The 23,582-nt window shown below is 39.2% G+C and overlaps 1 protein-coding gene across 3 annotated transcripts; it reads left to right on the top strand.

Moving 5' to 3' along the window:
- Positions 1-823: 823 nt before the first annotated feature.
- Positions 824-4,831, top strand: LOC112289286 (uncharacterized). 3 transcript variants are annotated; one of them, XM_024534403.3, is made up of 3 exons: positions 824-1,181; positions 1,555-2,910; positions 3,242-4,831. In XM_024534403.3, exons 2-3 carry the CDS (start codon positions 1,641-1,643, stop codon positions 4,060-4,062), a joined length of 2,091 nt encoding a protein of 696 aa, XP_024390171.1. In that variant the 5' UTR covers positions 824-1,181; positions 1,555-1,640; the 3' UTR covers positions 4,063-4,831. The 3 variants fall into 3 exon arrangements, with proteins under 3 accessions (XP_024390171.1, XP_024390180.1, XP_024390153.1); XM_024534412.3 differs by having other exon boundaries at positions 1,547-2,910; XM_024534385.3 differs by having other exon boundaries at positions 824-1,213.
- The last annotated feature ends 18,751 nt before the right edge of the window (positions 4,832-23,582 follow it).

Below are 23,582 nucleotides of genomic sequence, written 5' to 3'. Positions count from 1 at the left end.
TTTATTATTTTGTTATTGTTTTTAAAACAGCATTAGTCCAGTGAAAAACCATCCATGGCACCACAAGTATAAACATTCCTGCGACATGTCACCAAGACAGATCACGGCAAAAGAATGTGAAGGGGACACGTAGAGAAATGGCGGCGGGGAGAGAAGCGTGGCGACGTGAGCTGGGAGCCAAGGCGCTGCCGACCAGTGGGGGAGAGAGCAGGCAGGCGGAGCGCGACAAAGGAGATGACGTCGCGGCGAAGCCCTGTAGGCGTGACTATCCATCACGTGCCCGGCGAGGAACAGCCCATTGCCATTCCTGGGTTCACACCACCACTCGCTCGCTCCATCCCTGCCTGGCTCACCCCAGCCCACGCGATCCCACAGCGCCCCCACAGGGGCCTTCCATTCTCCCAATGTCCTACCTTGTCTACACTCTACTCCCCCCCCCCCCCCCACCTTTCCTGTGATTTCCTTCTGCTTCCTCTCTTCTTCTCCTTTTCACTGCCTCTTTCGTGTCCAGCCGACTCCCCTCCCGCGGGCGACCCCAGCAATCTCCCCTGGTCCTGTCCCTTCGCCAGCTCCTCCGCGCTTGTCACCCGCACATCCTGTGGTCTCTGCTTCGCCAAAAAGCCCAAGGCATCGCAACCGTCTGTGGTCCCCAGCTGATCAGACCTAATTCGCAATCCCGCACCCATCACCACTGGTGTCGTCGCCGCTCCGCTCGCTGAAGTTATCCTTGTCTGTGTGTGTCTGCCTCGGGTCTGTATATCGGGGGTGGTCGCGAGGAGATGAGTTGGGACAGGCTCCGCTGGGAGATTGTGAAGTTGTTTTGGTTGCAGTGGGTGATATGTAGGCTCGAAGCTCTGGTGTCGGGGTTTTGAGGGGCGTGGGGTGGGGTGAGTTTCCGTGGCGTGTGTGTAGATGGATAGTGTAGGATTGGATGCATTGAGGTGTAGTTAGTTGTTGGGTGCACATTTTGGCTAGATTGGTGATGCACATACCTCCACTGAGCGGGTGTGATTTGTTACTTGACTGTGTGTGCTCTTGAACGAGAGCCAGGGGTGGAATTTGTGCCTTAACTATCTCAGTTACCGTGCCAGAAATACTGGAGTTCTGGTCAGGGAAGGTCTGAAGGATTCGTTGAAGGCAATACCAGCAGCAGGATTTGAACATCTGGCAAGTCCGCAAATGTGAGCTTCCGTTACTTCTACACCTCTAGAAAGTGAGTGGCAACCATTCTCTGCTGGCGCGGCTTGTCTGTAATGTTTCAAATCGTGTAAACTTTTAACGAGGGATGCGGTGTCGTGAGATCTGTTGCAGTCGCTAACGCGACAGTCTCAATTACTTAGAGCTGTGGCCCTTGTACAACTCGTGAAGCAGATTGAGCTCAGCTGTATATGAACATTAGGAGTTCGCAACGACCCACGTTGATCAGATATATTGCTGCTGAAGATCTATATGTGCAGATAACATGGTCAAATAATCTAACCGAGTAACAAGCCACTTTAATTGCTCTGGTTTGCCAACTGTAACGAAAAAACTTGGTGTGCGCAAGTGATACAGGAGGGGGCGGGAGCAATGGGAAGTGTGGGGTGAAGGGTCCTCCCGGCGGGTTGAGGAGGACGAGTTCGCTGCAGCCATCGTGCGCGATGAGCAAGGAGAACTCGATGTCGTCCCCGGCGGAGAGCCAGGACGCATCGCAGCATGGCGGCGAGGGTGGTGGGTTGACGGCATTCCGGAGACCGGGAAGCAGTTCGTGGATGCATCACAATTGGGAAGGCAGTCCTGGGATGGGAGGCGCGGGCGCGGCGAAGGCCAAGGTAGAGTCGATGCACGGAGTGGGAGGTGGGGACGGGAGGACGGAGTCGGGCGAGCAGGCGTCGGAAAGCCGGCGTGGTGTGGAGAAGGCGAGGGACAGGGGTGCAAAAGAGAGCAGCAGCGGGAGCGGAATGCACATGGAGGCGGTGAACGAGAATCGGAAGGGTGGGTGTGGGTCGCCGGGTGTGGTTCCGATGGAGAAGATGGACGTGGATGCGAGCGGTGAGGGGAGGCATGCAGGAAGCGCGAGCAGGCAGGAGATGGATCCTGCAGCAAGGGCGATGGGCAACGGGCAGATGGATCCGGGATGGATTCAGAGGACGATGGGGGTGCAGATGAGCGGTTATCAGTTGGCAGCGATGATGGAGAGCAAACGGGAGAATGCAGCGAAGATGATGTCGAGCTTTGGGGGGATGGCGAGAAGAGGCGACGGAGGGGCAGACAGGGCGGGTGGGGGTGCGGGTGCGGGTGCGAGTGGGTCGGGAGAGGCGGAGAGGAGTGCGAAGAAGAGCCGGGGATCGAACCAGACGAGCTCCGGTGGGACGGAGAGCTCGGACGGGAAGGACGAGAAGACGAACAATGGGGCGAGGATGGAGCAGGGTGATGCCGAAGCGCTGTCGAGCCCGGCGGGGGCGAACGGGGCCGTGGAGAGTCGAAGCAATCCGGCGAACGGCGTGATGGGGCCGGATCGCAGTGCGATGGCAATGATGAGCATGCCGTTCCCAGCGGGCGGAGGATTTCCAATGATGCCAGGGCCATTTCCGTTTCCGATGCCGGTGGCGAGCGGAGGTGGTGCGGGCGGAGTGCCGTTCAGCATGCCGTTCCCGTTTCCGTACGTGATGCAGTTCGGGGCGGTTCCAGCAAACCCAGGGGACGGGAACCAAGAGCAACGAGCGCACGGTGTGATGGCGAGTCCGTTTCAGGTGGCATTGCCTCCTGGGTATCCAGCGTTTCAGATCCAGACGGCGGAAGGGGGCGCAGGATGGGCGGGTGCGGTGGTGCGGCCGCACGTCAGTCCCCCCGAATCTCCACCTCGGAGCGGAGCAGGGAAGAGTGGGCAGGCGGGATCGGTGCGGGAGGACGAGAGACGCGGCGGTCGAGGTAGGCAAAGGGGGTGGGAGTGGGGCAGCGTTGCGATGGGGTGTGGGTGGTAGCAGCAGCAGCGGGGGATGCGTTGGGATGGGAATGGACGGAAGAGTCGAGAGGTGGTGTCCGCTGTCATTGATTGCGAATGCGTGGATGCGGATGGGGGAGGAGCAGTGAGGGGATGTGGATGGGGGAGGAGCAGTGAGGGGATGTGGATGGGAAGGAGGTCCAGGGGGAGTCGGGATATGCAGTTCCTGGGTGCGGGGGGCTTGGGAGTGAGTGGTGCTTTGGTGGGCGTTGTTGGGATTGGAGGGTAACACGTTGGACGTGGGGGTTGTGCGCGCAGGTGCTGGCAAAGGCAACGAACACGGTCGCAGTCGAAACGCTTCGCCAGGTGGGGAGTGTGATCCACAGGGGTTGGTGAAGGCGAGCTCGATGGGCAGTGGGGCGTTCAACAGGCTGCGCACGAGCGCGGGTGCGAGTTCGTCGCCGCTGGGACCTCAGTCGGCGATGTCTCGGTCAAAGTCGGATGCGGTGGGATTGAGAAGGGAGGGGATGGTGGGGAGTGCATTTGCAAGCCTGGGGGCGGAGTCGCACGCAGGCGGGAGCGGCGGACAGGGCAGCGGGCAGGGCATGCAAAGTGGTGGGTCGAAAGGGGGTTCAGGAGTTGGGACCCCGGGTCGCGGCGAGGGTGGCGGATGTCGGGGAGCGGCGGGCGCAGGGGACGAGGGTGGCGGGTGTGGCGCGGGGTCGGGTAGTGCAGAGCAGGCGGAGGGGGCTGCGGTGGAGAGTGCGTCCGCAGGCGACGAGGATGTGAAGCGACCGCAGTCGAGCGGGGTGTGGAGGCAGGGGTCGTCGGCGAGCTTGGAGGGGGTGGGGGGGCACGAGGCGTCGAGTCTGCGGCCGGGGATCGCCGCGGGGCAACAGTTCGGGGGCACGGGGTCCCCGCCAGACCTGCCGTGGGTGACGTGCAACGGGACGATATCGGGCGTGCTGTACAGAGTGGAGAAGGGGCAAGTGCGGATCGTGTGCGCTTGCCACGGGCGGCACATGACGCCTGCGGAGTTCGTGCAGCATGCGGGATGCGGGGAGATACAGAACCCGGAGAAGGCCATCGTGGTGGCGCCGACGGTGCTGTCACAACAGGCGGCCTCAGCGCAGGCGTAGGGTGTAGGCGGGGGCGGGGGCGGGGGCGGGGGGAGGAGGGGCTGGAGTCGTGGATTTGCGAGGAGGAGGGTGGCAGAGCGGATTTGTCTGTATAGTATCTGACAGGCCTCGGAGGGAGGAGTGGGGAGGTGGAATGAGGACCCTGGAGCGGGGCAGCGGGCTCGCAGGGCACGTCTCCCTGGTTTGTGAGGAGCTGAGCTGAGCTGAGCTGAGCTGAGTGTAGATAGTTGTCTGCCCGGGACGTAGCGAAAGGTAGGAAAGGACGGTTGGCGCAGTGCAGGATGTATAATAGCCGGCAAGTCTGTGAGTTGGGGTGGTGCGGGTCGCGGGGTGGGCATGTGCTGTGCTGGCGTTGTACCCCTTGAAGGGAGGAGCGTGCGCATCGTTTGGTGACAAGCAAGTGCTGGTGCGAAGGATGAGTGGGTGATGGGGCGGTGGTTTGGGGGGACGACAGAGGCAGTAACATTCATGTCCAAGAGCCGGAAGAGGGAGTTTTGCAGCAGAGTGGGGAGGTGGCGAGACAGAGGCGGGGAAGGTGGATGGAGGCGTGCGACGTGGGAGTGGAGGTGATGGTGGAGCGTGGTGGGGATGGATGTGTGTAATGTGGCGTGTCTGTTCCGGCGGTGATCGCTGTGGTCAGGCGATGCATGCATGCATGCACTTATGTTGTCGTGAGTGTGGTGTCGGTGACGGTGTCGGAAGGTTTTCATGCAGGATTGTATGGAGCTGGTCCTCCTCTTTTTTATTTATATATTTTTGGCTTGGAGCACGTCTGGACTAATGTTTTTTGATAAAGTGTGGGATTTGTGGATAGCCGGGTGTTGGAATGAGGAACATGAATGTATGCGAGTGAAATGGGCATGTGTGGGGAGCACGGTTGAGTACATGGAGCTTGTGAATGTGTTGTTAGAGGGAAGTATTGTGGGTGCAGGTGACGAGCAAATGAGATCCTGTGGTGCCGTTTGGGTGGTGGTATCGTTTGTTTTCATTTGGGGTGGTTGTTGGTGAGCATGGTGAGTGTGTTTGAAAAGAGTCGTAAGTGAAATGAATGGAAGGTGGCGAGAGATTCTGAAATGTAGGGGTGGTGGATGAAGTTGGTGTGAATCGCATATATCATAGTCTGTGCTGTGTTTGTATCATTACTGGATGGATGGATCAGACAATGGAGTTAGGATCCGTGGACTGGGTGTGGGTGAGGATTATTGCTAATCCAATTGGAGAAAGCATGCAAGTTCAGAAGTTTTTGGTGGGTTAGTTTTAAGGGGATTCAGTGTAAGGTTTTTGGGAAACCAACTATCATGGGGTTGAACAGTGATATTTTTAGGATCGTTCAAATTATCAAATTCAAAATATCACCATTCAAATTTTATTCCTATCTTCAAGTTTTTGAAGTATCAGTCAATATTTTGGCGAATGTCAAAGAGTGGTGTGGTATGGTACATGGTTTTTGATACTTTATCTGTCCTTATTTTGATATTTGGATTTCATAATTAGCCAGTGATTTGGTGAAGTATCAAGTGCTATTTTGAAATAGCATGGAATATTGTGGGATATCATCAGAGGTGAAATATCATGCAATAACTTTAAGATTGAATGCCTTTATTGTATAGAATTCACAATGTAAGGGAAGTTAAAGAGAGAAGTCTTGTTCAAGAGGTGAATGGTTATAGATAAGCTGAAGTAGGGATTTTAGAGAAGGAGATGGTAAAGAGTGAGTTTCAGTGACATAATTAGTCAAAATAATCTGCAAATGATTTGTTGACTATTAAGGAAGTATAAAGATTCAATTGGACTTACATTGTCCATTGTGCTCAACTTAGAGAACTTGAGAAAATTGTGTTTTTTTTTTTCTTTTCTTTTCTTTTTCTATATCTTTTTAATATTGTATGGTTGAATCTTGAGCAAACTTTCATTAGGCAAGTTTTTAATTGCTAAACTTTTTGGAATAATTTTTGAAAGACTTGGCCTACAAGCATACCTTAAGTTTCACTGCCATTACTCTTTTCCATTTATCCTTTGATATGGTTTTTATCATGTTTCTCTTTGAGTTTATAACTCTTTGTAGCGATTTTGTCTCACTAAGCCTTTACATGTTACACACTTGATCTTGTGAAAAAAAAACGTATGCAAAAGATGAACAATTGTACTTGTCATCTAATGACATTTTCTTTGGAGTTGCAAATTTTGTGTTGAATGGTTTGAATTTTTTGCTATTTCCCAGCTAGATCAAAAATTAGTTCAAGCATGTGTTGGTTTTTAGTTTGTCCATTTGATCATATTGGAAAATTCTTCTAAGGCTCTTTCCTCAAAGACTTTTATAAGAGATGCTGCACCTTGGCCTTGTCTATTGATCAGTCAACAAAGCTATCAAAGAGACGTTGCCGCCCTCTCTAATATCCTTCTTCTCATGTCTTTATGCACTTAATTTAAGTGCATCAAAGATATTTGGAAGGTAATTAGTTCTACTTGTAGGGAAGTGAATAATGAGTGAGAGGGATATAATGTTAATATATATACAAATTTGAATGGAATTTAGAATATGGGATTATTGCTTAAAATAAATTGCTTAAACTTTGATAATATTGTCTTTTAGGATACATACCCAATTCTATAGTGATTCAAGATGGAGATTGGAAAAAGGTTAGGATGAGGTTTTTTGCATCAAGTGGGTTTTCCTTGAGCTAGTGTCATCTGGGAGGGAAGTCATTAGAATTTTGGAATGAAAAGATTCAAGATTGGTTTGGATTTTTCTATGCCATCTATTATGTTATTGTCTTTTTGTTATGAGATTTTGAAAAAAGCTAAATCTTCTTGTTAGCTTTCTAATAAGTCTTAGGACATAAGAAAAGAAGCTATAATGAGCGAGATCTATGTAAATTTGTAGAGTGGAGGATTGTTGGAATTTTTGAAGAGTGAGATTAAAGACCAGTTTGAAATTTTTTATGCCATCTATTGCATTTTCATCTTTTTGTCTTGAGATTTAAAATGAAGCCAAATCTTATTATTAGCTTTCCAATAAGACTTAACACGTAAGAAGAAGAGATGTGATAAGGGAGATTCAAACTAATTTGTGGACGGAAATTTTAAGGAATGTGGCTATATCAAGTAGCTAAATATTTCATTGATTTGGCTCTTAATTTCTTTAAAATTTATTTGTTGACTTTGATATTTTAAAGTTTGTAGCTTGAATTAAGCTCTATGAGCTAAACTTTGCCTAGATTGGGTTAGTAATAAGAAATTCATAAGTGTTTTAGTGAAAGGAGGTTTGAGTTTGAAACTAGAATTAGGAGTTGGATGTATCTTGGCACAAGAAAAGAATTAATGTAAAATTTGTACTTAGCCTTTGAACTATCCTTTTATATTTGAGTTCATTTGGAATAATAATATACTTCTTACAAGTCGCTTGCAATTAAGGATTCTAGATTTTCTTAAGGAGGCTCATCTTCTTGATATAAATTTGACCATTCCTACAAGTAAAACTAATTATCTTCCAAATATCATTTGTGAGAAGAATCAAAATATTTTAATTAGATTTTGTAGAGATTGGTATATTTAAATTATGAATCTAGGTAAATTTTATATTTATAATCATGTTAGATGCATCAATCCATTAGATCTAGAAAACTTATACTAGTCCCATCCATTAAAAACACAGGGAAGGCTATTAAAAAATCCACGCCTCAATTTAGAAGAATTGAGGTCCAATGGTTGGACAAACAAGATTTATCTATAATGTCACAAGACATATTTATAATCAATCCATTGAAAATAATTCCTAATTAAGTGGTAGGAGAAGAAAGGTTGGATTTAGAATCTCTTAATTTTTTCATAGGAGTAAATCAAGAAGGAAAAGAGTCAAGACTAGTTCTCTTTTGATGAATTGCGAAAGAAAAGCCTCTCCAAATTCTACACCTATAAATCTCTTGATTTAGTCAAGGAATTAGTCCATTGTAATTCAAGAGGGATTGCAAGCAACTTCCATGCCTCACAATCTTCTAATCTTTAGAAGAACTAGAGATGATGACCGATCTTTATACATAGAAAGATTTATAGAACTTTTCACGACATACTTAATTACCAACTAAGGATATTACATAGTATGGTTTTCAAGTACATTAAAAGATGGAGCCTACAAATGATATAGAAACCATCTCCCTTAAACCTTCAAGAACTGAGATATACTCATTAGAGCATTTTTAGAAAAGTTTAGACCAATAGTGGAGGAAAGTAATGCCTTCACAGCCTTTTTTTCTTTGAAACAAAGAAAAGCGGAAGAAATCACAAAATATATTTGGCGATTTGAGCTTGTAGTAACCTGATTTGTGGGAACTCTTTTCACGGATAATATCTTCATTTGTTTCTTTATTCAAGGATTTAATAGTGAGAGAACAATTTGAGAGATATTCAAGGGAAGGCCAAATAATTTAGAGGAGGCTAAAAAAATAGTTTAGATGATAGAAGATATCGACAAGTAGCAAGAGCAAATGTATAAAAAAGAAGATCATAGAATATCCAACTTTATCTCAATATATACTCAAAACATAGGAAATTCCTAAGAACATTCATATGAGATTGAAGAAACCTAATTTCAACCTACAAACCACTATTCAACATTCTTAGAGGTTAGATTGTCTTCCTACCTTCTTAAATTAATATACCTAGAAGATAGGAATAGATAGAAGGAAGACTTTAAGAATGAAGTCCTTCAAAGTCAATAGGGGTTCTAAAATGAACTTGCCTAGCAAATGAAGGCTATGCAAGAACAAATGATTCTTTTAATTAAGAGTCAAAATCCAAACCAAGTCCCATCTCTTATAGAATCTGGTAGGTACACCTTATGTCACGGACACAAAATACAGACTTGAAATCTAACAAGAAGTTCAAGAAGAAGTGGCAGAACTAGATTAAACAGATGAGTACAAGAAAAACACCAGAAGGGTGAGCTAGAACTCCAAGAGATGTGTTGTCGAGACTGAAGAACCCTTCAGCCTCGACTCCTATATATACTACTGAATAGGAAGCTTCTCGAGCTACTTCCGCTAACTAGGACGCTTCTCCAACAACTTCTACTAATTAGGAAACTTCTCGAGCAACTTCCTAGAATCTATTAGAATATTCTAGAACCTTCTAAGAATATTCTAGAACCTTCTAAGAATATTCTAGAACCTTCTAAGAGAATCTTTAAGGAATATTCTAAGAATATTCTAAAACCTTCTAAAGGAATCTTTAGAGAATCTTTAGAGAATATTCTAGAAGAATATTCGAAGAATCTTCTAATGTATGTCCATGACATCACCTCCTCTTCTAACTTCGAGGTCTCCGAGAAGCAATGTTGTTATCAGTCAATACCAACGCAAGAAAATGAAAATCTGTTGCATCACATCCGCTATGAATTCCAATTGTTGTTCGCGAGGCAAATGATTCATCGGCCCTTGGAGCCAACGGTAGTGACCAACACCTTCAACCTCTGACCAAGCGTGGACTTCTGTATCTTCATTGTGAAATTGTCCTCCAAACACACCTTCTGGCTGACCGTCGTGGGCAGGCTCGATCTCAAATACAATTACTAGCGATCTGTTGCTCGGTATCCTCCGACGTCGTCGTGGTGCAGGCGGTTCTTCATCTCGCAGTCGTCTTCGTGAGTTAGTCGCTTGAGATGACATAACAAGTGTAGTATCTTGACTATCCATGTCCAAAGGCTAAAATGATGAGAGCAAACTATAGTTGCTAACAAAGTTCTACACTATCGAACTATGGGTTTTGGAGGTGCCCTCCCCCCTTTTTATGCTACTTGATGAGCAAGCTTCAGCAAGAAGCTATCGTTGAATCGGCTTAGGTTTATGAGGATATCGTTGATGAAATTCTTGTACCTTTTTTGGTACATTGGCAAGATTTTCGGCACGCTCCCACGTTCGTTCATTGATGTCGTATCCACTCCAATGCACTAAATACTCCAATTTTCTCCTATTACGCCGTGAATCTAGTACCTTTTCCACCTCGTATTCCTCATGGTTTTCAATTTCGATACTTGGTGGCGGACTTTGTACTCTTTGGGGAAAAGCTGATCCTCGATAAGGTTCCAACAAAGACACATGAAAGACTGGATGTACCTTCATAGTAGCTGGTAACTCCAGACGATATGCCACTGGATTGATCTGCTTCTCGATAACAAATGGCCCTAATCTCCGATAGTCCAATTTGTCACATGGCCGCTTGGTCTTGATATTCCGTCGAAGAAGCCATACTTTACTTCCAACTTTAAAAGTAGGCGCCTCATTTCGATATTTATCTGCAGATGCCTTGTAACTCTCTTGGGCAGATTGCAATTGAAGCTTCAATGTCGCTTGAAGCTCCGATAGTTGCTTCACAAATCCTTCAGCTGCTGGGTTGTTATTTGCTGAAGAACTCAATAAATCGAGCTTGGGGTGGTATCCGTAGTTGGAGAAGAATGGTGTTTGTTGAGTTGACGCATGAAGAGTGTTGTTGTATGCGAACTCAGCAAGCGGTAGATATGCAGTCCAATCATCTTGTTGATAGTTGATGCTGTATCGTAAATATTGCTCCAAAACTTGATTCACCCGCTCCGTTTGACCGTCAATTTGAGGATGAAAAGCCGAAGAGAGCTTAATATCCACCTTCAATATCTCAAAGAGGGACCTCCAAAACTTGGATACAAACTGAGTACCTCGATCCGACACGATATCATCTGGTAGGCCATGATAACAATATATGTTATCAAGAAAGAGTCTTGCGGTGTCTTCACTTGACGATGTTTTCTTGCAAGGCACGAAATGCGCCATCTTTGTAAATCGATCCACCACAACAAAGATGCTGTCAAATGAATTCGATGGCGGTAGGTCCGTAATGAAGTCCATAGAAACTGAAGACCATGGTCGGTGCGGAATAGGCAATGGCTAGAGAAGTCCATACGGACGATGTCGAGGGATCTTGGATCTTGAACAAACATCACAAGAAAGGACAAATTCCTTCACATCCTTCCACATTTGGGGCCACCAAAAATCTCGTGAAATGAGCTCCAAAGTCTTGTTGAATCCAAAATGTCCCGCAGCTGGAAAGTCGTGGCGAGATTGAAGTACTCGGAGTCGAGTTGGTCCTTTCGGGATATACAACCGCTCCTCAAAATACAGAAGATCTCCCTCCACCTTAAACTTGTCATTACCGACACGTTGTTTGATGTCAAGAGCTATAGAATCCTCAATGGTGGCAGTACATACCTTGCTGAGGAAGCCGTCATCGATAGTTGCAACAGTAGCAAAAATCCTGAATTTTTCTGGTTTCAACAATGTTGTACATTGTTGATCAAACACTGCTTCTCCAGCCTTTGGCGCAAGATACGATCTCCTCGATAATGCGTCAGATAATCCTTGCTGTTTTCCAGGGCGGTAGGTGATAATAAAGTCAAATCGTGATAGAGACATATTTCATCAAGCTTGACGACGATTCAAAATTCGAGCTGTCATGAAGTACTCCAAATTCTTGTGGTCCGTATAAACAGTCACTAGATGTGCAGCTCCTTCGAGGAAGTGACGCCACTCTTGGAAGGCATCCACTATAGCAAGCAACTCTTTGTCGTGGATCTCGTAGTTGATCTCAGCAGCAGAGAACTTTCGTGAATAGAACGCAACTGGGTGAAGCTTCTTGTCTATGCCCATCTGTGAAAGCACAACTCCCAAAGCAAAATCTGAAGCATCGGTCTCTAAATAGAAAGCCTTTGCAAAGTCAAGGTGTACCAAGATTGGAGCCGTAGTGAATGCCGTCTTGAGATCTTGAAATGCTTTTGCTGCTTGTGATCCCCATTCGAGCTTGTCTTTGCTTGTTAGACGCGTGAGTGGTGCAGTAACTTGAGAATAATTCTTGATGAAGATCCGATACAAGTTAGCAAATCCAAGAAAACACTGAACATCTCTAACCGTCTTCGGAACTTCCCAAGATATAATTGCTTCTACCTTTTTTGGATCCATCTTCAAGCCCTCTGTAGTCGCAATGAAGCCCAAAAATTCCATCTCATTCTGGTGAAATTGACACTTCTCCAACTTGGCATAGAGTCCTCGTTCGCGTAGTTTTTCAAGAACCAAACAAACGTACTTCTCATGTTCTTCTTCATTCTTGGAAAATATCAAAATATCATCCAGATAGATGACAACAAAGTCATCGAGGTACTCCCGAAAGATGTCGTTCATCATATGCTGAAAGACCGCTGGAGCATTGGTAAGACCAAAAGGCATGACATTGTACTCAAAATGGCCATACCTTGTACGAAAGGCTGTCTTCCATTCATCTCCTTCTTTGATTCGCACAAGGTTGTAGGCTCTTCTTAAATCAATCTTTGTAAAAATCCTTGCACGTCCAAGTTGATCTAAGAGGCCGGAGATCAAAGGTAAGGGATAGCGATTTTTCTTGGTCACCTTGTTGAGTCCTCGGTAGTCCACGCACATCCGCAGTGAGCCATCTTTTTTCTTCATGAATAGGATTGGTGCTCCAGCTGGCGACTTTGAATGTCGAATAAAATTCTTGGCTAGATTCTCATCGATGTACTTCCGCAATTCTGCCAACTCCGTCTGCGATAGGTTGTATATTGGACCAAAAGGTGGTTGCGCTCCTTCCTCTAAGTCTATGGCGCAATCATATGGTCGATGTTCCGGCAGTATATCGGCGTTCTTCTTCTGAAACACGTCTTCAAAATCCCTATATTGCTCTGGTATATTCGATGTTGAGATATTCTCGCCGCTAGTTGGAGCTGCATAAATGACAAATGGTGCGCCTTCCTTGGACGATCTTAGGAACGCTCTCGCTCCAATAAACATGGATTTCTTCATGTAGGTTCTACCAACAGGTTTATTATTATTTTTTTCAGGAAATGTTATCCTTCGTAGCCTCTAATCAATGGACGGATTATGATCTTCTAACCAAGAAAGACCAAGGATAACAGGGCTTGATGGAGTTCTAATAATATTAAAAATAATGTGACTACTATGGTCCTTAAACACCACTTCTATAGGTTCTGATTCGTGGGTAACGTTGCCTGACAATAAGGGTCGTCCATCTATCACCTCTACGTGAACAGGTTTCGACTTCTGTACTAAACGGATCTTGTGGCGTTTAGCAAACTCTTCATCTAAAAAACAAGTAGATGCCCCCGAATCCAATAAAGCTAAAGTTTTTTGTTTTTGAGGGCCTAAAAACAAAGGAATTGTAAAACAACGGGCAGGTTGGACAGAGAAGGAGGAACCTGATTGTTGTCGTGATATTAGATTGTCCAGCCGCACGGTTCCTACTGTGGCTGGGCGTCGTCGTTTTCTGGAATCATCGCACTTCTAGTCTTGACAAGGTGCCAATTTTGCTTCTTTGGGCAATTTCCAACCTTGCGACCTTCTTCTCCACAGTACAAACATAACCCTTCCTCCATACGCCGTTTCTTCTCTGTTGGAGTAAGAGATCGGACACGCGCCGTGTCGATTTGCATGTCTGTTGCCTCCGAATGTGAGTTTAAGCTATTTGCAGACATAGTCACGTCGTAACGAGTCATTTGGTGTCTTGGACGTTGGTCTTGGCGACGCTGGAATAGGCGGTTGTCACACTTTACAGCTTGGCTAATAACTTCGTTGAGCGTTTGAGGATCAGGAAGAGATAACAGCAAGTCCTTCACATCATCCTTCAAGCCCCAATAAAACTGACTCACCAACGCCTCTTCACCCCAATTAATGTCACTTGCCAATTGTCTGAAATCCGAGGCATAGACTGATGCAGAGCGTGTTCCTTGTCGTAGCGATCGGATCTTTGTTGTAGCCCATCGAACTTTATCATGCTCGCCAAATGCTTCTGCAAACGCCTCCAAGAACGTTTCAAAGTTGCTCAGGATTGGCGATCGCTTCTCAAACAAGGGAGTAAACCAAGACAGAGCTTGTGTTGTAAGCAAGGTTCCAACAAGCCCAACACGCGCTTCCTCCGTCGGATAACGTTCGGGCTGTAAAATTGTTATCAACCTGATTTGGTTGACAAAACCTCGAAACTTGGAACGAGTTCCATCAAACTTATCCGAAAGACTAACTCGAGGCTCCTTTCGTTGTAGGACTACTCGATCTTGTTGAAATGGAGGTAGAACTGCTTCTTCTGGCGTAGAAGTTTGAGGCTGATATGCTTTAGATGGCGCAATCCCAGATGCTCCATTGTTATGGAGTCCTACCATGACTCCTTCGATCTCTGTTGTCCTATGTGACAACGAGGCAAGAGCATTTATGATGGCGTCTAGTTTGGATTCCAAACTTTCAGCCATTTTATCGTCTTAACCTTCGGCTAACCTTCAGAAAGAAGAAAAAAGAGTTTTGACAAGAGGACAATATTGGTTCAGAAGAGAGTACTCCACAACCTCTTAAACGCCTTAAGACTCCAAGATGAGGGGTAATCCACTCTCTCCAAGAAGAATAACGCTCCAATATTGAGAAAGAAGAGATATCAGTTTAGAAGAGGGTAATCCGCAACCTCTAAAACACTAGCACACCTTCAAGAAGATGGGTAATCCACTCTCTAACAAGAAGGAACTAGCTCTGATACTAGTGAAAATGCAGTCTCGACAAACTGTCACGGACACAAAATACAGACTTGAAATCTAACAAGAAGTTCAAGAAGAAGTGACAGAACTAGATTAAACAGATGAGTACAAGAACAACACCAGAAGGGTGAGCTAGAACTCCAAGAGATGTGTTGTCGAGATTGAAGAACCCTTCAGCCTCGACTCCTATATATACTACTGAATAGGAAGCTTCTCGAGCTACTTCCGCTAACTAGGACGCTTCTCCAACAACTTCTACTAATTAGGAAACTTCTCGAGCAACTTCCTAGAATCTATCAGAATATTCTAGAACCTTCTAAGAATATTCTAGAACCTTTTAAGAGAATCTTTAGGGAATATTCTAAGAATCTTCTAAAACCTTCTAAAGGAATCTTTAGAGAATCTTTAGAGAATATTCTAGAAGAATATTCGAAGAATCTTCCAATGTATGTCCATGACACCTTAGGGCTTTGGTGCATTCAATGTGGCCAATAATGGCATCCAAGTCAATTTTGCTCAAACTAGCAAAATCACCAACAAAATCAGGGAAGGCTACAATTATATGCTCTATTTTATAGAAATTAAGGTATGATAGGTTCTAATTCTTAATTCCAACCTTTAAAAAATTCCAACAAAAGTTTTAAAAACCTACAACAAAAACAACACAAGGTGCTCCACCTTTATGAAAAAAGACATTGACGAGGTAGTTGTTGGATAGAGAATAGAGTAGTATGTGGAAATTGTAGGAAGAACCATCTTAAAAATATATGTAGGCAACTTGACAAGGTCGTTTCTTTAAAATTTCTATAAAGAAATTATCAACAACAAGCCCAAGATCATTTGAAAGGGGCAAAAAATCCAAATATAGATAATACTTTAAGGCCTTCTAATATATTTTATAATTATAATAATAATCGACAAAGCCAACACCTTTTCTTAAGTTTAAATATACAAAGAGGATTTATTTCATTAAACGTGGATCAATCTCAAAATGGCCAATAGAATAATGGAAGAAATTTATAAGATATAAGGTATTTGGAAATATCAACTAAGGAGAAAAGTTCTCAAATCTTTAGAGACCAACTGCCATCTTCTCACACAGATTACATCTCTTATGAAGGAGCACCTAATAAGGATAAAGGACTTCCTAATATGCTAGCATTGGCAGTTATAACAAGGTCTAGGTATACTAGTCCTGCCTTTTCTACCTCAATAGATAGTAAAAATAATTTAGAAGACTTTCATCACTTTTTTGATTTAAACAAAGTTACAAGAGAGGCAATGGATAATGTGAGGAAATAAAAAAAAAAATCTTGTAATTTAAAATCCACTATCAACTAAAAAACTAAGATAAGAAAAGAAAAAAATCCTTGTAGAGGAATTTCTCTCTACAAAAGAGTGAGAAAGTCTCAGGATCCTTGAACCAGAAGGTGGTATCTTATTTTTTCTAAAAAGAAATGATCAAAGAGAGTCTTATGACTTATGAGAAGACTTGAACAAAATCAAGGCTGACATAACTATTTCTTAATTATTGGAGGTTTTTTTAATAATAAAAAAAGTATCTAAAATAAGCTTACCTATTAAGAAATGCCAATGGTCCAAGGAAAAAATTCAAGCCCACCTTAGAACGATTCAAGTGGTACAAGAGGTCAAGGCAATTGAATTAGAAGTATCCATAGTAGATAAAATCATACCTTAAACCATTGTAGATGGAGGTAGTTGATTAAATATTATGCCAATAAGAACTATGGTAAAATTATAACTTAATATCACTCAACCCTCTCATTATATGATCAACATGGCTAATCAAAGCAAAGACACTCCTTTGGGACAAATTAGTGGTTGTAGAATCATGACAAGGGATGAAGAGTATTCTCTCACATTCCATATTATATACATGCATCCTAGCAAAAATTCATATCCATTGCTTTTAGGTAGACCATAGTTAAGGGCAGCAAATGCTAAGATTGATTGGAGTCATAAAAAATCTCATATTATTTATGGTCCGCAAAAAAATCTCACAAAAATCTTCATTCAATCCCAAGGATTATTGTTGGACGAAACTTCGTTTCACTCTTCAAAAGATGAGATTCTAAATCCACAACCACAAAAAGAATTAAAAAATAAATAAAATAAAATTTACTAATTTATAGAAAAAAGAATTGATTTATTTTAATATAGTTCAAACTATTCTATTAAGTTGTATGGGCCTAGGACTATATGATTGGAAAGATAATAGAAAATTCATCTAATGGTTAAAAATTCATCCTACTTCAAGTAGAGATGGAGTCGTAATTGTTAACTTCATAGATAATTTTGCCACTTGATAAAACAACTAAGTAGAAGTTGATTTAGCAACCTTAGTGGATGACTTAAAAATTGAAGACATCTTTGGAGTAAACTTTGATGGCACTGAAAGCTAAGAATTAAAAGACGTAATTGAAGAATTTGACCTTAATCTCCATGCACAATTTAAACAAACTTCTAGTGGTCTTATGGTTGGAAATAATATAACTATCTATCCACAAATACCAAACGATTAGTATAGAGAATCCATAGAAAAATCTCATGTATTTAGCTTTGATTACAAATTAATAGATATAACTTCAAAAAATGAAGATTCAAAATCCATTAAAATGAGATTCCAATTAATCAAGGCTATATAAAGAATAAGAAAAATTACCTTTGATAAGCGATATAAAATTAAAATCCTTAAGCCTAGCATGTTAGTTCTCTTATAAGATGCTAGGAGATTAGATTTTTCAAGAAAATTTGATGCCATATGGTAAGGTCTCTACTTAGTTAAAGAAGTCTTTTTAAATAATTTAATTTTACTACAAACATTCAATGGGAAAGATTTTCCTATTAGAACATCTGAAAATAGATATAAAGAATATAGAGTGTAATTTTTATCATACACAAATTCAAATGGTTCATCTTCAAATTCACCCTTATTCAATCCCTTAAGAGGCAAATTATCAAAACCGGATGGAATTTAGAAGCTAAAACATTGGAGTTCAAGATAAGCTATAGTCATATTCATTTGTCTTCTCTTCTTTTAATTTAGTTCCTTCATCCAACAATTAGAGATATTTTAACTAAAGGAGGCGAGTATTTGATGAGACTTTGATAAAATATATATATATATATATATATATATATATATATATATAATTAAGAATTATGAAAATATGTCTTAGTAAATATTCAAAGGGCATAAAAAGATTGGTGAGGTGAAAGGTTGTCAAGTGAGTGTCTTGAATTCAAATCTGGTTGGAAAAAATGGGCTATCCCAATGAGCTCGTGTTAGTGCAAGGAATGACCAACCTTGACACACAACAGATATATAGGCTTTAGAAGGTTGATAGTAAAATCCTCTCATATTAAAGAAGAATCTAAAAATATCACTTTTTTTTATTTCTTAGCTTTGATTTTATATATATATATATATATATATATATATAATCATTAAATCTTTGGTTAGATTTAATTTTTTTTGTCTTCTTTGTTTAGATCTATAGAACAAAACCTATTTTCACTCCTTTAGATTAGAAGCAAAACACTCATTCTTATCTTGGATAGTTGTTAAAAATCTTTTGTAGAAAATTCTTCTTTTTATTCAATAGTATTTTAGAAGGTCAATTCTAGGTTCATCTCCTTTGCAAGTCGTCTCAGATGGTTGCCATGTATGAGTCATCAAATTCACTTACTTATTGTTTTAGAATAAAAATATGCATTTAGAATGATTTAAATCACAATATATAATGAATAGTGTAGAAATCCTTAAAAAAATAGAAAATTAGAATATTAGTGGTCGAAATGGAGTCTCAGTAAGTCTTAAAGGTAATTATCTTTGTTAGTTTAGAATTTTAATTGATTTTTGAATATTAAGGATTATTTATTTAAACAAATATTTATATTGGTCTTTTATCTATATGTAATACTTATAAAAAATATAAATGTTAGTAGTTAGAAGAAGCATGAGAAAGAACCTCATATCATTTTAGTTATTGATATAAAACACAAGATTTATAGTGGATTTAAATTAATTTTTATTATTATCAAAAATCACCAAGGTAAAAAAATGTAGCCTTATAGAAAAAATATAGAATTTTTTAAAATTTATTAAGAATTTATATAGTATTTTTTAGGAATTTTTAGAGTAATTTTCAAGATCTTGGTAAAAATAAATTTTACTACTTTAGGAGCCTTTATGAAGAAATGGAGCAAGAATTGAAGGCCACAAAAGATTCATAGGCTACTTAGATTTTTTTGAACACCATGATTAGGTCAAAAATGCAAAAATGTTGGTCCTTCTAGTAGAAAATAGGAGGACCAACAACTAGTATAGTCCTTGTAGGAAGGGGGGTGCATAAGTCCCATATGGATTGTTGCACCTTGAAGGTAGTTATGATGATAAGACTAAGGTCTCATGGCCAATTTTAGACACCCTTATACATTACATGTGAGCCTTGGTGAGGCTCCAACCCTTGATCTATAAGCGAGTTATCCTTGAAGTAAAATATTTTCACTTCACTTTTGAATTATTTACTTCTTATCTTTAAAACTTCATAACTTACTTATAGTAATTCGGATTTATATGTTTCTTATGTCATTGGAAAGATAATAAAATTATCTATCTATATATATATATATATATATATATATATATATTTTATTTTTTCCTTTTACTTTTTATTGGATGAAAATACAATGAACAAACTGTGACTTAGTTTTGGATGTTGTAATTACTTGATTTCATTTCTTTTACTTATATTATAGTTGTTCTTCTTTGGTTTTTTGCCAATTGCATACTTCACTTCACACCACCAATTACAAAAAACTCTTAATTAAGGCCATCTTATAATTGAGATTGAGAAGTGAAATTTACACTCATAAAATTTTTTGACCTTCTCTGTTGTATTTGTAAGCTGGCTTCTATGTGTGTTTACTAATATTCTATCCATAGAAATGAATAAGATATTTCAACCTATGTTGGCATTACTTTGAGTTTAAAACTTCTTCTAACTCAAATTTTTGATTATTATCTACTATTATAAGATGCGGTGGTATTTTTTATTTTTTATTTTTTATTTTTTTTTGAAATATTCATTATCTTATATGGCTCTAAAAGAGACACATGAAATACAGGATGGATTTTCATAGACTCCATTAGATGTAATCAATAAGAAATTGGATTGACTTATTCACAAATAGGAAATAGTTTAAGTCTATGATAATCCAACTTATTACAAAGATAAATAGTTCTAATATTACAACAAAGTAATCATACCTTATCACCAATATGGAAATGAAGTTGTTCCTTGCAATAAGCATTTTCATTACTCTTTTGTTATTCTTAAGTTTCTTTTAGTCGTACCTTCATTGTTGTATATAGCTCAAATAAATAATTTGCCAAATCTTTTGCTACAAAAGTATCAACTTTTGAAAATTCAAAAGCATCAAGTTATGGATGATAATCATAATTAGCAAAGAAATATATTTTTTACGTAGAAGAATATGTTGTGTCATTATAAGCAAACTTTGCCAATAGTAAAAGTATTATCCAATCATCTTGTTGATAATTGATGGTACACCTCAAATATTGCTCCAAAAATTATTTTACACGCTTTATTTGTCTATCAATTTGAAGATGAAAAGTCAAAGATAATTTTATATCTACTTTTAGAATCTTAAAAGTATTTTCCAAAATCTTGATACAAATTAAGTTCTCCTATCCAATATAATATCTTTAAGTAATCTATAATAACAATAGATATTGTCAAGGAAAAGCTTAGCTATTTCTTCACTTGTGATAGTTATTGTACATGATACAAAATATGCCATCTTGATAAAACAATCTACTATTAGAAATATAGAATCATAAGAATTTGAGATTGGAGGATTTATGATAAAATCTATAAAAATAGAAGACCTTAATTATTCTAGAATGGGTAATTTTTGAAGAAGTCTATAGGATTAATAATGAAGAGTTTTTGATTTTGAACAAATGCCATATGATTGAACAAAGCCTTTCATTATCTTCTACATTTGTGGCCACCAAAAATCTTTAGATATAATTTTCAAAGTCTTATTGTATCAAAAATGTCCGGCCATTAGAAAGTCATGACATGCTTGAAGAATATGTAAACGTGCTTCTTCTTCTAAAATATATAAGCATCCTTTGAAATAGAATAGATTGTTTTTGAACTCAAACTTAGAAGCTACTGAAGCTTAGAAGTAGGGTTCTTAATATCATGAACAAGAGGGTCAAAAGACATATTTTATTGAATTTGTTTGACAAGGATTGAATCAACTATCAATGTTGATTTTATTGCTCAAAGATAAAAATGCTTTGGCTTCAAGAAAATCATTCTTTGTTGATTAAAAGATGCATTTCTTTCTTTTGGTACAAAATAAAAACATCTAGAAAGGACATTTGAAAAACCTTATTATTTTTAGAATCAATAAATGATCTTAAAATCAAATCTTAATAAAAATATATTCAAGATTCTTATGGTCAGTATAAATAATAATTAGATTAGAAGGGCCTTTTAGATAATGATACCATTTTTGAAACAAATCTACAATTGCAAAAAGTTCTTTATAGTAAATCTTGTAGTTCATCAAGGCTACTAAAAAATTTCTTAAATGAAAAGCTATTGAGTGAAATTTATCATTTGTTTTCATTTGTAATAATACAATACTCAAAGCAAATTTTGATGCATATGTTTCTATAAAAAATAGCTTAGAAAAATCAATGCAATATAAGATTGATGCAAAAATAAAGATTGATGTTAAAGCTTCAAATCCTACTTCTGCTTTTTGATTCCATTGAAGTTTGTCTTTACAAGTGAAGCAAGTAAATGGAGGTATAACTTAAGAAAAAATTTTAGTAAAGATTTTATTTTAATTGGCAAATTCTAAAAAATATTGGACATCTCTTATTATTTTTAAAATCTTTCAATCTATAATGATTTGAACTTTCTTGGAATCCATCATAAGTCCATCATTTGAAATGATGTATTCTAAAAAATCAACTTGAGTAGTATAGAATACACACTTTTCTATCTTGGTATAGAATCTCACAACTCTTAGTTTTTGTAACATTCAAAAAATATAAATTTTATATTTTTTATATTCTTAAAATAGATTAAGATGTCATCTAGGTAATAGATATCAAATTCATCTAAAAATTCTCAAAAAAAATCATTCATTAGATGTTGAAAAGCTCTTTCTACATTTGTAAGTCCAAAAAGCATAACATTGTAATCAAAATGTCCATACCTTATTTAAAATGCAATCTTCCATTTATCTCCTTCTTTGATACATACCAAATTGTATGCTTCTTGTAGATCTTTTTTTGTATAGATCTTAGCTTGATTTAACTAATTAAGAAGTCTATATATCAAAGGTAGTGAATACCTATTCTTGATGGTGATTTTATTGAGTTCTTGATAATTGACACACATTCACAATAATCCATCTTTTTTTCTTTACAAATAAAATTGGAGTTGCTGCTAGAGATTTAAAATACCATATGAAGTTTTTGGCCAAATTTTCTTCAATATACTCCTTGATTTCATCCAACTTATTTTTTGATGAATTGTAAATTAATCCAAATGGCGAATTAGGACATTCTTGAAGGACAATTGAGTAATCGTAGGAATGATGTTTTGATAGAGTATCTGCATTCTTATTTTCAAATACATCTTGAAAATCTAGATATTGGCTTGAAATGCTACTTGAAGTCTTTTTACCATTAGAAATATGTAGAGCATAAATAATACAAGATAATCCTTCTTTTGCAGCATGCAAAAAAACTCTTATACCTATAAATATAAGATTAATTGTACTAAGCTTATGACTTTTTACTTGATTAATTATACTCTTAGTTATACTTTTAAAAAAGTCAAAACTATAAGAAATTCAATTTATTTTTGAATTATATTTTTTTAACTATAATAAACCTAAAATAATTAGATTAGAGAGAGATCTAATGATATTAAATATTACAAAGCCACTATCAACATTAGTTTTTACTTCTATAGAAAAGGTTTCATGAATAACATTTCTTAAAGACAATGAATGGCCATCTATGACTTCTATATGAGCATGTTTAATTTTCTTCACTAAAGATATGTTATGTCTTTTAGTAAATTCTTCATCTCAAAAACATGTTGAAGCTCTTAAATCTAACAAGGTACAAGCTTTGTGATGTTTAAGTTCTAAAATAATATTTATTATAAAACAAGAAGAGGGTTTTGAGGAGAGAATAAGACCTTCACTGGGTGTTGTACAAGATTCCATTAGCACGGTGTTGTATTACGTGAAGTCTTGCTTGAGAATGCACCGAGCACCTGGCTGTGGAAGGTAAAAGAAAATAGCAACAAAAGGTCCTAATAATCCAATAGGATTATAGAGAATTTACAATTAAACGTTAACAATCATAATCAAATATTAAACAAACTCAATTAAATTTTATTGAAGTTATAAAAGAAACATAAGAAAATCCTAAAGAAATATAAAAGAATATTAAAGAAAACTTAGTCAAACCCTAACAAAAATCTAATAGAACCTTAAATTCTAACCAAATCCTAATCCTAATCCAACCTTAATCAAACCCTAGACAAATCCTAAATCCTAAATCAAACCCTAATCAAACCTTAATCCCTAATCAAATCCTAATTCAAATCCTAAACCCTAAATAAAACCCTAAATTCTAAATCAAACCCTAATAAAATATTAACTCCTAACCAAACCCTAATTCAAACCCTAAATCCTAAACCAAATCCTAATCAAATCTTAATCCCTAACCAAATCCTAAATCCTAAACCAAATCCTAATCCAAATCCTAAACCCTAAACCAAACCCTATCCAAATCCTAAACCCTAAATCAAACCCTAACCCAAACCCTAAACCCTAAACCAAACCCTAAACCAAACCCTAA

This window comes from Physcomitrium patens, chromosome 1, assembly GCF_059467195.1.
Source record: "Physcomitrium patens ecotype Gransden chromosome 1, ASM5946719v1, whole genome shotgun sequence".
NCBI classification, from domain to species: Eukaryota; Viridiplantae; Streptophyta; class Bryopsida; order Funariales; family Funariaceae; genus Physcomitrium; species Physcomitrium patens.
This window is presented reverse-complemented; position numbering and strand designations above follow the sequence as displayed.

Bases quoted from the DNA above. Each gene is read 5' to 3' on its own strand.
- LOC112289286 (XM_024534403.3), top strand. From the start codon at position 1,641: ATGAGCAAGGAGAACTCGATGTCGTCCCCGGCGGAGAGCCAGGACGCA. The intron at 2,911-3,241 runs GTAGGCAAAGGG...TTGTGCGCGCAG, and splicing joins CGAGAGACGCGGCGGTCGAG to GTGCTGGCAAAGGCAACGAA.